The following is a 13,113-nucleotide window of genomic DNA, read 5'->3' on the forward strand; positions in this document are numbered from 1 at the left end:
TTGTCTGTTGTTTGTATTTTTATCACCTATCCTAAACTTTCCAGGGAGGGTTCTTAAAGTTGCTAAGATTTCTCAGAATTATCATTTGATTCCTTTCAAATAAAATGAATCAATGCAATACAGTATTTTGGGGCTGGGGAGATGAACAATCTGATTAATAAGTTCCATCCAGATCAGCATTTTGCAGAATGCTACAGTGAGTGGAGCACTGGGTCTGGTGACAGGAGACAGTGATTCTCCTCTGAGCTCTGCCCAACCTTATTACCTTGGAACAGTCACATCACATCTCTAGCTTTTGTTTCTCCACTCATCAAATGAGGGGAAAGCCAGGTCATCTCTAAGACCTATTTCTACTCAAATAGCTTTGATGCTGTTTCATATTGATGGAACCTTGAAAAGGGTAGAAACCATGAGTTGGGGAAGCACAGGTAGGTGTCTGATACTTTTTAATATATATCATTGCTGAAGTACCTACTTATATGTAGCTCTGAGTGTAGTGAATTATATTTGTAATGGTAAAAGAAGTTCAAAATATGACTGGGCTGACCTGTGGTGGCACAGTGGATAAAGCATCGACCTAGAATGTTGAGGTCACTCGTTCGAAACCCTGACTTGCTTGGTCAAGACACATATTAGAAGGAACTACTACTAATTGATACTTCCCACTCCTCTCTCTAAAATAAATAAGTAAATAAAGTCTTTAAAATATTTTTAGTGGAATACAGATCTCATGACTCTTTTTAACATGTTATATAAGGATTTACAATGCAAGCAAAATCATTTTGTTTTTATTTCAACAGCTGGACCAAGCAACGCTGTCCCTAGCTGTGAGGGAAGACTATCTTGATAACAGCACAGAAGCGAAGTCTGTAAGTTCTACTCATATTCAACTCTGCACCTTGTCAGGCTGTTGTTGGGTTCTTAAGTTGTTCTAGAATTTCTGGCTCTTTACTGGAAAAGAACAGTTTGGTTATTTGATGACCATATTCCCAATTTAGGAAGCAAAGGCCTTTTATTCAGACAGATAAATGGGACTCCCTGTCTTCTAGAAGTCTGGGCATCAAGGCTATACCAGTCCTCATGCTCGGTGCTGTCATGATTTAGTCTCATGTGGGGACACAGCACACCCAAATGATGAAGTAACCAAGAAATGAGCTACAAGCATTCCTCAGAAGTGCAGAGAGCTCACTGTACATTACATAAGTAATGTGGGGAGGAGTGCCCAGTCAACCGAGATTCTCAAACTGTACTGATTATGAATTACCTGGGAAGCTTCTATTAAATATCTGATCCTTGGTCCATTTTAATAGATTTGAAGTGGGGCCCAGGAATCTGGTTTGTTTGTTTTTTTACAGAGAGAGAGAGTCAGAGAGAGGGATAGATAGGGACAGACAGACAGGAACGGAGAGAGATGAGAAGCATCATTCATCAGTTTTTTGTTGCGACACCTTAGTTGTTCATTGATTGCTTTCTCATATGTGCCTTGACCAGAGGGCTACAGCAGACTGAGTGACCTCTTGCTCAAGCCAGCGACCTTGGGTCCAAGCTGGTGAGCTTTGCTCAAACCAGATGAGCCCGCACTCAAGCTAATGACCTCGGAGTCTCGAACCTGGGTCCTCCACATCCCAGTTCAATGCTCTATCCACTGTGCCACTGCCTGGTCAGGCGAAATCTGTTTTCTTAACAGGTACCCCAGATTAATGAGGAACCAGATGGGATCGGGGTCAGTCAGGTTAGACTTCTTGGGTTGACTTGCAAAACTAGATTTTTTGATACTGGATTAGAGCTAGTTCATTCCTGACACTTTCAGTTCATTTTGGAAACTTTGTTGAACTTTCAGAGAAGCCTCAGACTCAGGGTCCCCTCAACCAGGAAGTTCTCTGGTTTTTGGCCCAGCCTGAGAATGCAGGAACTTAGACTGGGAAGTGCTGGCTCACAATTTAAGTCCCTGCTCCTTTGCTGATACTGAACCCATATCTAAAAGGCAGGAAGGGAGCCAAGATCCTAGGCAATCTTTTGGCTGAGGGCAGTCATCAAAGAAGATTGATGACTTCTTGCAAGTGGATGGAATGAACTTCTGTCAATTTTGTTTTTGCTGGGGTCATGACCCTGTCAGCAACCAGGTTTAAAATCTTCTCCCCCTATAACCAATCAGTCAAATGCTGTGGATTCTACCTTCAGAATTTCTCTCTCCCACCTTGTCCCTCCTTTCTATTCCTACTGCCCCAGGTCGGGTCCTTGGCACCTCTCGGCTGGACTACAACAGATAGCCTTGTCACTGTTCCCTCCTTCCCCTCATTGCCTCTGTAGTACCACTTGATACATTATCTTCTTGAAGTGCAGTTCCCATCATGCTTTTGCTCACAAGCTGGGATCTAATTTCCTTAAAGGGAGTTCAAGGCCTTTTCATGACCTGCTCCTAAACCATCTTCCCTGTTTGTTCTTCCCCCAACAAAGGCAGCTCATGCACCTCACAGGAGGTCTCCTCGCTGTTCCTGAACCTGCCTCCTCCAAACACTATGTCCCGATTTCTCCAGGCCGGAATTTCTCTTCAACTCTGATGTTTGCAAGCACTTGGCAGCTTTATTAAGGAACTTATTTTGGTTTCTCTGTTACAGTTAGTAATTGCATGTTTATCTCTCCTACACACTGAGAACCAGATCACACAGTGGGAAATCAGACGTAAGCATTATTTAATTTTTCTTCTGTACCCCCCCATATGCACAGAATGCCTAGTAAGACATCTTGCACATGTATTGATAGATTAAATATTTTTTGAATCAAACTGGGAATTGCACAACATTGTTTCTAATGAAGTCTATTTGCGAAGCTTGCTTACTGATTCAATATGTATTTATTAAGGGCTTGCTATACGCCAAGCACTGTCTAGATCCCAAGGTCATAAACACAGTAAGAATAGCTTACAGAATCAAGGTGTATGTCAGGAGGCCTTATTCCTATAGCATGACTATGAGATTGTTTAACACCAAGGATATTGAGTTCTTCCAAGTATATCTGAAATGAGGGGTGACCCCCCTATGAGATTCCTCAGTTCCACAAAATAAAGTTTTCCCCTCCAATGACATGAATGTGCAGAAGGCAGTTGTATATTTGCTGTTTGCTCAGCTCCGCTTCATCATTTCTCCCATCCATCTCCCTTCTTTTTTCCCTGGGGTGGTGAGACCTTTGTAAAAACGATACAAAACTATATACAAAGATATCAGGCTGCAGTTGCTGGTCTTTTATATTTTAGTGGGAAGATGGGTAAATCGAACTGCAAGAGAATAAATCACAGTTCCCACTAGTCTTCATGGATCATGTCTCCTGATTTTAGCAACAACTCTTTCCCATCGTTTTATTAAAACCTTTCTTGCCTGGAAAGAAGAGTTTGACCTTTAACTTTCTTTTCTGGACTCATTAGGAGATGTTTCGCATATCCATAATATTGTCGATTGCCACAGAACTAGTTCTCTTGATTCTTGGTTGCTGGACATCTCTGTCTGTCATGGAAACAGTATTAAGTACTTATCACTCTTTCTCTCAAAGTGGTAGGTGGTTGGTTGGTATTGCATAATGCCTGTACGATACTTTGAGTACAAGTGAAAATGAAGGGAATTTATTTCCACTTGCTGCTTCTGCTGCCCTATGCCCCTGAAACATACTTCCTAATAGAATGTTGTCATTGTAACTTGCTTCTTTATCTCTTATAGTATCGAGATGCCCTTTACAAGTTCATGGTGGATACTGCTGTACTTTTAGGAGCTAATAGCTCTCGAGCAGAGCATGACATGAAGTCAGTGCTCAGACTGGAAATTAAGATAGCTGAGGTAAGACTTAATCTAAAATCTATTTTATTTTCCTTTTTTTAAATGCAGTATGTCCTGAATGAAAAAATAATACAGCATTTTGTGACATTGTCCTTTGGGTACAAGGTAGAACTAATAGCATCCCCTCTGAGAAGTAACAGGAAGAAGAACCATGACAGAAAGAAGAGCTCTTTATTCCTTCTGCCTCCCTGGTTGAAGCCGATTCAGTGTCCATATGTCACTCACCTATGGCCAAAGACCCTCTGACAATGTTTTCCAAGAAACTCCTGTGTTGCTCCAGTAGAAGAATAGATATTTATTGAATCCTTATTGATTTGGTCTGAGTGAAAGATAATTTTAATGTAATCTACTCTTTATACCATTCACACTCACGGTCACTTTGACCTAACATAGGGACCAAGGGAAGTCTGTCCACTCATACTGATTACACCATTTGATGTAGAAAGTGTATATAGGGCATGCTGGTGAGCATTTTTAGCTGTCTTTTTTTTTTGTTTGTATTTTTCTGAAGTGAGAAGTGGGGAGGCAGAGAGACAGACTCCCGCATGTGCCCGACTGGGATCCAGCAAGCCCAATAGGGGGCAATGCTCTGCCTATCTGGGGCATTGCTCCATTGCAACCAGAGCCATTCTAGTGCCTGAGGAGGACGCCATGGAGCCATCCTCAGTGCCTGGGCCAACTTTGCTCCAATGGAGCCTTGGCTTCAGGAGGGGAAGAGAGAGTTAGAAAGGAGAGAGGGAAGGGTGTAGAAGCAGATGGGCGCTTCTCCTATGTGACCTGCCCCGGACTTCCACACACCAGGCCGACACTCTACCACTGAGCCAACCCACCAGAGCCATTTAGATGTCTTTCTGGTGCTACTTTGCACCCAACTATGTTTCTCCTTCTTTTCTTACCCCACTTTAATGAATATCATTATTTCATATACTATGTTCTGTGTAAGTCACCTTAAATTCTTTCAAGCTAGTAGACAAAAAGATATAAGAACAGAATGAGAATCTTAAATAGTTAGCTTTGTTTATAGAATAACTTTTTCTAGAAGAACCAAGGTGTGAAATCCCTATACATTCCCAGGGCCGGAGAAAACAAATATAGTGAGATCTACTTTTTAGGATACCTTATAGTGTGTGTGTATGTGTGTGTGTGTGGGGGGACTTTTGGCAAGAAACGCTTGTATATGGGTTGGTAATCTTTTAAAATAAGTTGGTAAAAATCCTAAAGTACATGTGAGTCCAGGTATTGCTTGGTTTTGTGTTTGGTGAAGCAGTGGTGGGTGTTGAAGTATGGAGAGTTGGGGCGATGGATAAGGGCCAGGAGGAATTAGTCTCTCTTGGCAGCAGTGATGTATGTGTGTACCTCTCTTCAGACTCCTGCTTGCAGCACGAAAGTTTCATTCCTGAGAGTCACCTTTAAACACTGTGAAGACCACTGCAGATGTTCCGGAGTCAAAGACTGGGCCTTTAGATTAGATGTCTAAAGGCTGTCTGGATTCCCTTTCCGGGCAAATAGGAGACCCAGAGCTCTAATTTGGACTGATCTCTAATACATCGGGGAAGGCCTTGCCCTGAGCCAGGAATTTGGACCAAAAAGGGAACTAAAAACAGCTGGGCTGAGGCAAGACTGGGAATTGTCAAGAGGCTAAATGAAGTGACGAGTCCATGGGGTGGGGGAGTAGCTGGCAGAGAGCTGAAAACAGCTTCGAGGCCAAAGGGCTCTAACCTGGGGCTGTGAGCCCAGTCTCTGAGGCAGGGGTTCAGGCAGAGCCGGGCAGATGTTTGCAGGGTACGCGAGGTCTCTCCTGCGAAGGGTGGGAGGGAGAAGCCACGGGCACTGAAGCACTTAGAAAAGATGGGGCAGATGTCTGCCACTCAGCCCTCTGGCACTTGACCTTGAAAAGCCCATGCATTTCTGGCATGCTAATAATGATCACCTCCATTTCTTACACCCCAGGTCACTGGGGACACTCAAAGTCCGAGGGGCACATAGTTCTAGGGAAACTTCTGAAGCTTACCTGGGAAGCCAGGACAGCCTAGTTGAACACAAATAAGTCACTGTAAATACAGCCATGGAAATGTGCATTTAATCGACCCCAACTAGAGAAATGTGTGCACCTGGGAGGTCTTATTGATGGGGTGGCTTTTGTGATCAGAGCCAATGGAGTTTCATGGAAAGGCTTCACAGAGGAAATGAATCTAGGCAAAGTCTTGAATCATAGTTTAAAGCAGGCGTCCCCAAACTATGGCCCACAGACCGCATGCGGCCCCCTGAGGCCATTTATCTGGGCCCCGCCCCCCGCCGTACTTCCGGAAGGGGCACCTCTTTCATTGGTGGTCAGTGAGAGGAGCACTGAATGTGGTGGCCCTCCAACGGTCTGAGGGACAGTGAACTGGCCCCCTGTGTAAAAAGTTTGTGGACCCCTGGTTTAAAGCATGGGCGTGATGATCATGGCTGGGGCTGCAAAGATAGGAGAGTCCTATGGGAGGTGGGAGGTGCCAAGTTTAATGCAAAGAGTCAGATGGTGTGGTTCAGGAGTGCATATGGGGAGCTGCTGCCTGTCCATGGAAGTGACTAGGATGTCCCATGAAGATGATCACTGCTGCTCTCCTTGGAGTAGATTAAACATGGCTGAGGCTAAATATTTCAGTTTCTTTTGATGTTGGCAAAATGGCCACGGGCATGCGTACTGGGAATGGAAAGAGTATGAAGAGTCAAGGCTGGAGGTGCAGAAGTGGAAAAGTGTGTGTGGTTGGTGACTGAACCCGTACTGCAGCAGTAGGGTCAGACGAACCAGAGCAAGGAGGGGAAGTGAGGGAATGAGCTCTTGAAAATGATCACAGGTCGCGGTGGTGGCCAGGGGATCCAGTGTTGTTCCGTGAAGCTGTGGCCCTAAGAATGAAGGCTGACCTGTGGTTCATGAAACACTGAGCTCATTATCTGGACACTACAGGTGAGGGTGGGATGTTTGTCTTAATTGACTAAACTTGGTTTGACTGTCAAAACTGGGCCAATAATAGATTTTATTCATCCATGTAATAGGCGAGGAAGGGATTCTGGGTAGTTATTTTTGTCCTGAGGGTAATGTTTCACACAGGGCAAGAAAATTTTGTTTTATTTTCTTAATCTTGCCTAAAGTGATGCCTTTTCTTTTCCTCCCTAGTTCGGCACGGCGCCAACATCTTGAAAAATTGTATGATACTATGCAGATGTTTGGGTGCATGTAGGAAATGTCATGCACAAAGAAATGGTTTCTTTGCAAAAATAACCAGAGTCTCCTTCCAACAGATAATGATTCCACATGAAAACCGAACCAGCGAGGCCATGTACAACAAAATGAACATATCCCAGCTGAGTGCTATGATTCCCCAGGTTGGTGAAAACAAGCCAGGGGATATTATCTTAACTGGTTATTTTACAAGTGATTATATTTTATCTGTGTCTAAGTTTTTGCCTTGTAAAACCTACTATCAGTCTTTTTAGTTACCTTCACCTTTGTCCATTATCACATAAATATCCTTCGTGCATCAGGATGCTTTCTGCTCTAGGAGACAGGAAACCTTTCCAGATGACTTAAAAACTTATAGCCCGTTTTGTTATAACACCAGTCCAGACATAGGTGGCTATTGGTGTTGATTTAACTGTTTAACGATGTTGTCAAAGCCGCAAGTTCTCCCTTTCCACTGCACTCTCTTTAGAGTATTGGCTTGTGGACTTCATGTTTGATGACTCAGGCTTGCAAGGTAGCTACCACAGGTCCATATACCACAGCCGCCATCAGGGCAGGAAGAAGGGGGAAGGGGCAGGGATGATCATGTCTAACTCTTATACCAGGAAAAACCCAAGCCTTTCTAGAATGTCCCCAAATGTCTTCTTCTTCTTTTTTTTTCCTTTTCATTTTGTTTATTGGGGTGACACTGGTTAACAAAATTATACAGGATCCAGGTGCACAATTTCACAACACATTATGTGCACACTGTATTGTGTGTTCACCACCCCGAGTTAAGTCTCCATACATCACCATTTATCCCCCCAACCCCCTCCCCCTGGCAGTCACCACACTAGTGTTCATGAGTTCCCTTTTATTTCTTATTGAGCAGAATTGGGGAACGTGGCCGTTCCTACCTATAGGGAAGGCTGGGCCAGTGACTGGCTGGTTTTCCATTTCAATAGTGGAAGCAGATAGGGGAGAAAAGGAAGAATGAGGTTGGAAATAACTATTGGATTAGCCAGTTAAAACACCAAGATAGTGATGCTCTGAAGAGGGGACGTGTTACTTTTTGTTGCTGCTTGTTTTCACCTCTGTAAGAAAGGCTGTGCCAGAGGGAAGACCAGGAATGTCCCAGGCATCTGTGTCTGTGTGGACATGACAGTGAATGCATCTGGGAGTGGGGGGGGGGAGGAAGGAGGGGAGGAAAGAAGAGTATAGCATGGAGGACAGCATACAGGAGGGGGGAGGGAGAGGATGATGAGAGGGTTGAGGAGGGCGGGGGAGAGAGTGCTGGAGGGGCCAGCAGAGCGAGAGGCTGTATTACCTGATGGGTTTATGTGCTGTCCCCATGCAGATGCTACAGAACACATGTTTCACTTATGATGCAAGTGGTAGGTCTTAGTGGTAGTGATCAGGCGCTTATTTAGATTTGAGCAGTTGCATCTCTGATTATTTGGTTGCAATCACCTGCAATGGATTATGTTGAACTGACTATATTTGCCTTGCTTGCTGGCTAGCAAGAGGTGCTTTCACTCTCTCTCTCTCTCTTTTTCCCCTCTTTCTCCTCAGTTTGACTGGCTGGGCTATATCAAGAAGGTCATCGATACCAGACTGTACCCCGAACTGAAAGACATCGGCCCCTCAGAGAATGTGGTGGTCCGCGTCCCGCAGTACTTTAAGGATCTATTTAGGATATTAGGCTCTGAGAGGAAGAAGTAAGAGCTTTCTTGTGTATTTTACCGTGACTTTTGTTTTTCCTTTTAAATTATAAGGACTTCCCTTTTATGTCCTTTGAAAACAGTTTTTAATGAAAGTTACCTCAAAAGAGTCTCGGGTAGGAAATCATGGCACCCTTTCTGACAAATTGGCCCAAGCCATCGTCTGATGTAATTTACTTGCTGCAGTAATAGCACATACACGATGTTTATTTCTGGCCTTTCTTTATGTTTCCTCTCTGAAAACCTAAATTGTTTGTTGGTTTTGAGAAGTACATAGTTATATAATGATGTTTTCTGAGACTTCTATATAAACATCACCACCCCCCCCCCCCCGCCTCCTATTTCATTCTTGGTCTTTTGCTATTTTTTTTCCTCGTTTCTTTTTAGCCAATAAGTCACTTTGTGGCAATAAACCAAAGCAGCTATATTGAAAAAACATAAGATCACTGTGAGAGTGGTAGAAAAAATTGCACAAATGAAACAACTTCAGGAACTGTCAGGTTTTTCTTATTTGAAAGAATGTTTTCAGATTTGTTGCTGTGCCACTTTAGCATTACAAAACAAGGAGATCCTTAAATGCCCAGGAAAGAGAAGTTTACGCCTTCGTGAAGCCACTGAAATTTGACTACAGAAAACGATGCACAAAAAGGTCAACTAGTTTACAAAGACAAAGGCTAATGGCCAGGCCGTGATTAAAAATTAAGTTTTCTTATTTGGACTTAGACAAGGCTATGTTGCCAGGAGTTATGTTTTTTAAAAAAAGGCACCTGTAAAAGTCTTAGCAATAAAATATAGCATCTCTTCCCGCCTACGGAAAAACACTTAGACACCTTTGAAGAGCTGCTGTTCTATTTAAGATGATGTCTTCTATGGAAAAGCAGTATGTGGTCACTGAGGAAAGCATATAGAACACTAAACATACAAAAAAGGGTGAGAAGAAACAACACATTTATTTAAAAATTCTACTAGAGATAAGCATCGATTCTTTGAAAGTTCCCTAAGTGAAAACTGAGTCTAGAGGTAGATAGTGTTTCTGTGGGGAAGAGCCTTCCTGTTCAAACTGTGCTCTATGGACCAGTAATGCCAGCAGACTGTGGTAAAAATACAGATTCCAATGCCCCCCCCTCCACTGAGGCCAATGAAGTAGATCTCATTGAGTCTCAGGAATCTGAATTTTAACAAGTGCCCCAAGAGAATCTTAGGCTTACTTTTTTGAGGTAGAGGAACTCCCTGTGCTAGAAGCCTTATTCATGTGTACTCCCTAGCTCTGAAATACTATAAATATACTATAAAGTATGATCCAAATGATTTTCTACTCCTACGCCATTGAGTTACTGGGCACATTTAAGTTTTGGTGGCAGTTTCTGTTGAAAGGTAGAGTTTGCCATGCTGTGTATGTATTCTTCAGACCTAGTGAGTTGGTTTCTTCTAGAGTTTGTGTAAACTGGAGTTGTAAATTAGTAGGTACTTTAAGAAATTATATTAATTTTATATCCAAACAAAGCTTAACTGAAAATAAGATGATGGATTGGGCCTTGGTTTACTGTATTAGAAAAGTCATCTCTGTGGTGATAATTTTCCCTTGGAAGTGCAGGACCTGACATAACAAAAGGTACCGAGAAAGGCCCTGAGTAGAGGGAGGTTTTATTTTGGTGCTTGTCAAAATGAGAACTTGGCCAGATGTAAGCGTAGTGAACAACACTGGAAGAATATAGATAGAAAAATGACCTGCAGATAGTATTTACATGACATAAAATGACCTGTAGATACGATGAAACTTTATTCTTAAAGAGAAAAAAACCCTCTCTTTCACATAGTTTACTCCTCAACAACCAATTCATCAAAAACCACATGTATTCTGTATAGTCGAATAAGATTTCAAGACACCTTACATCCTGAAAAGATTGATAGTACTTTATTTGCATATTACAGTAAGTTTTTTATACTGCTAATCATGTTTGATCCTCACTCCTATTGTATTCCAAGAGCAGTCAAGAAAATGTCCCCTTGGGTCCCCATAGTTATCATGTTAATCAGGACATGCTAATCATTACCATATTAATCAGGACAAGCCAATCGCTGTAATAAGCACCTCTAAACTCTAGCTGGCTTGCACAATAAAACTTGTACTCTCGGCTCATGGAACAGTCCCGTGTGGGTGTCCCTGAAGGGGGTGGCTTTCCTCCAAGATGTGACTCAGAAATCCAGGCTCCTTCTTCTTGTGACTCTGCTGTCCTCTGGGGTGTTTGGAATCCTCTATTCAGTTGGCAGAGGGGGAAAGAAGAGAGAGTAGAGAATTGCACAGGGGGTTTTTGTGGTAAGGACTAAAAGTGGTCTGTGTCACTTCTACCCATATTCCATTGCCTGGAACACGGTCACATAACTCACTTAACTGCAGAAGAGGCTGGGAAGTATAATGAAGCTGTGGGCCCAGGGGCAAAATATCAACTTATCTCATTTTCTTGAAATGACCTCCACTTGTTGCTTCACTCTCCCCAATGATCCAGTGAGCACCTGATGGTGGGCACTCTGTATAGTAAGTCCTCACTTAACGTCATCAATAGGTTCTGTGACATTACCTGAAATGGCATATCATGAAACCAGTTTTACCATAGGCTTGTTGATATAAATAAGAGTTAAGTTCCCATAGTGTCTCATCAAGGTTCTAACAGAACAATGTTATTTGAGGACCTGCTGTAATTGCTTTTGTAACTTCAAGGCCTGGCACAGTGCTTCTCATAGTAGATGCTTCGTAGAAATCTGTAGAAGTTACCCAGATGCCCCAGGCACCGCTATTCAGAAGGTGACATGTAAGCAGAATCCCAGAAGATAAGGAGGAGTCTTCCAGGTCGAGGAGAGTGCAAAAGGAGTATGCATGTTGGGTGGTGGGACTGGCGTGTTACCTTGAAAGCAGGAGTCCAGAGAGCTGGGGAGGCATTGCGGGGGTGGCTTGGGCTCAGGATGTGCAGAGGAAGGGTTTCCCCTTATTATTTCTAGCATCCTCCCACCTCTCCCCTGGAGGTACCTTTGAAGAAACAGGCAGCCAATCCTCAAGTTGGGTGTCTTTGCTGTGCCTCTATTCTGAGACTCTGCCTGTGAAAATCACACAGGGGTCATGATGATTTTAGCCACCATGATGACTACGAGTTTCCTTTGATCCTTAAAATAACTGTATGTTTCCGTTTTACAGAGGAAACTGGGGTCAGGTGACTTGCACAGGGACGCACCTCTAAGAGGAGGCAGGGCTGAGATTCTAAACTGGGGCTCCCTCAGTTCTGTGTCCTGACTGTTTTCCATACATATCCTTGTGTGGAAAAGAGACATTTTGTAGACACTTCCCTGTTAGTTTTGGAGATAGACAATTCTGTAATTTTCAGGGTTACCTAACCTTCATGGATTGGTGTGAACCGCTCATTTCTTGACTGCTGCTTTCCCCCTTATATCATGTCACCTGCCAGTGTGGTGGGAGTAGGCCTCTCTTTCTGACTTAGTGGCTTTGGGGATAGTGGCAATGACTCTGGGAGGTGGTGCGAGGCACAAAACTAGAGCAGTGAAATCCCCTAGATCAGGGGTCGGGAACCTATGGCTCGCAAGCCAGATGTGGCTCTTTTGATGGCAGACACATTTTAAATAAAAAAATGTTAAAAATATAAAACGTTCTCATGTATTACAATCCATTCATTTCCTACCACTCATGTTCATGGTTGTGGGTGGCTGGAGCCAATCACAGCTGTCCTCCGGGACAACACCAAATTTTTATTGGATAATGCGTAAGGTACATGGGTCGTTGTATGACTCTCATGGAATTACATTTTAAAGTATGTGGCGTTCATGGCTCTCTCAGCCATAAAGGTTCCCGATTTCTGCCCTAGATGGTATTGGAGACTGTGTTGGCCCTTCAAGGTCAAGGGTGTAGGTTGCCAGAGCAGGGCCATTTGACGGCTTGAGCTGGAGGCCGCTATGGGGAAACAGAGTTGGCTTTAAGTTGGAAAGGGGGTGAGGGTGCAGTGATGTGTTGGCTTCCTCAAGTTACCTCAAATCATGTGCTTGTCATTCTAACTCCCTTGTCGAATGATCTCATGTGGGTAGTTTGAAACCAACTCTGGTGGGAATGTTTACAACGTGGAAATCAACAAATGCTCCAAATCAGTTTTTTCCTTTTTCCCAGCAAGTCTGTTGTCTAGCACATTACTGTGTGAGGGGTGCTGCAGACCCCCATTCCTTCCTGCCCCCCTCAGCTCTTTTCCCCACTACTGACTTGAGACTGTCTTAGGTACCATCTAATCTGATCTGAGGGGCCAGAATGGGAGGGGGGAGGCAACGCAAGATGGGGTCAGAGAGATTTGACTTGGCTTCTTCTTCC

At 43.5% G+C, this 13,113-nt stretch overlaps 1 protein-coding gene across 1 annotated transcript in view; it reads left to right on the top strand.

Annotated features, from left to right (window-relative positions):
* The window catches only part of PHEX (phosphate regulating endopeptidase X-linked), a 214,145-nt gene that overhangs the window by 54,272 nt on the left and 146,760 nt on the right, over positions 1–13,113 (top strand). The window contains exons 6-9 of the mRNA XM_066357073.1: positions 801–869; positions 3,711–3,827; positions 7,110–7,193; positions 8,602–8,747. Of these exons, the coding sequence (XP_066213170.1) occupies positions 801–869; positions 3,711–3,827; positions 7,110–7,193; positions 8,602–8,747 (416 nt within the window). The remainder of the gene's footprint in view (positions 1–800; positions 870–3,710; positions 3,828–7,109; positions 7,194–8,601; positions 8,748–13,113) is intronic.

The sequence above is a fragment of the Saccopteryx leptura genome, chromosome X, assembly GCF_036850995.1.
Source record: "Saccopteryx leptura isolate mSacLep1 chromosome X, mSacLep1_pri_phased_curated, whole genome shotgun sequence".
Classification (NCBI taxonomy): Eukaryota; Metazoa; Chordata; class Mammalia; order Chiroptera; family Emballonuridae; genus Saccopteryx; species Saccopteryx leptura.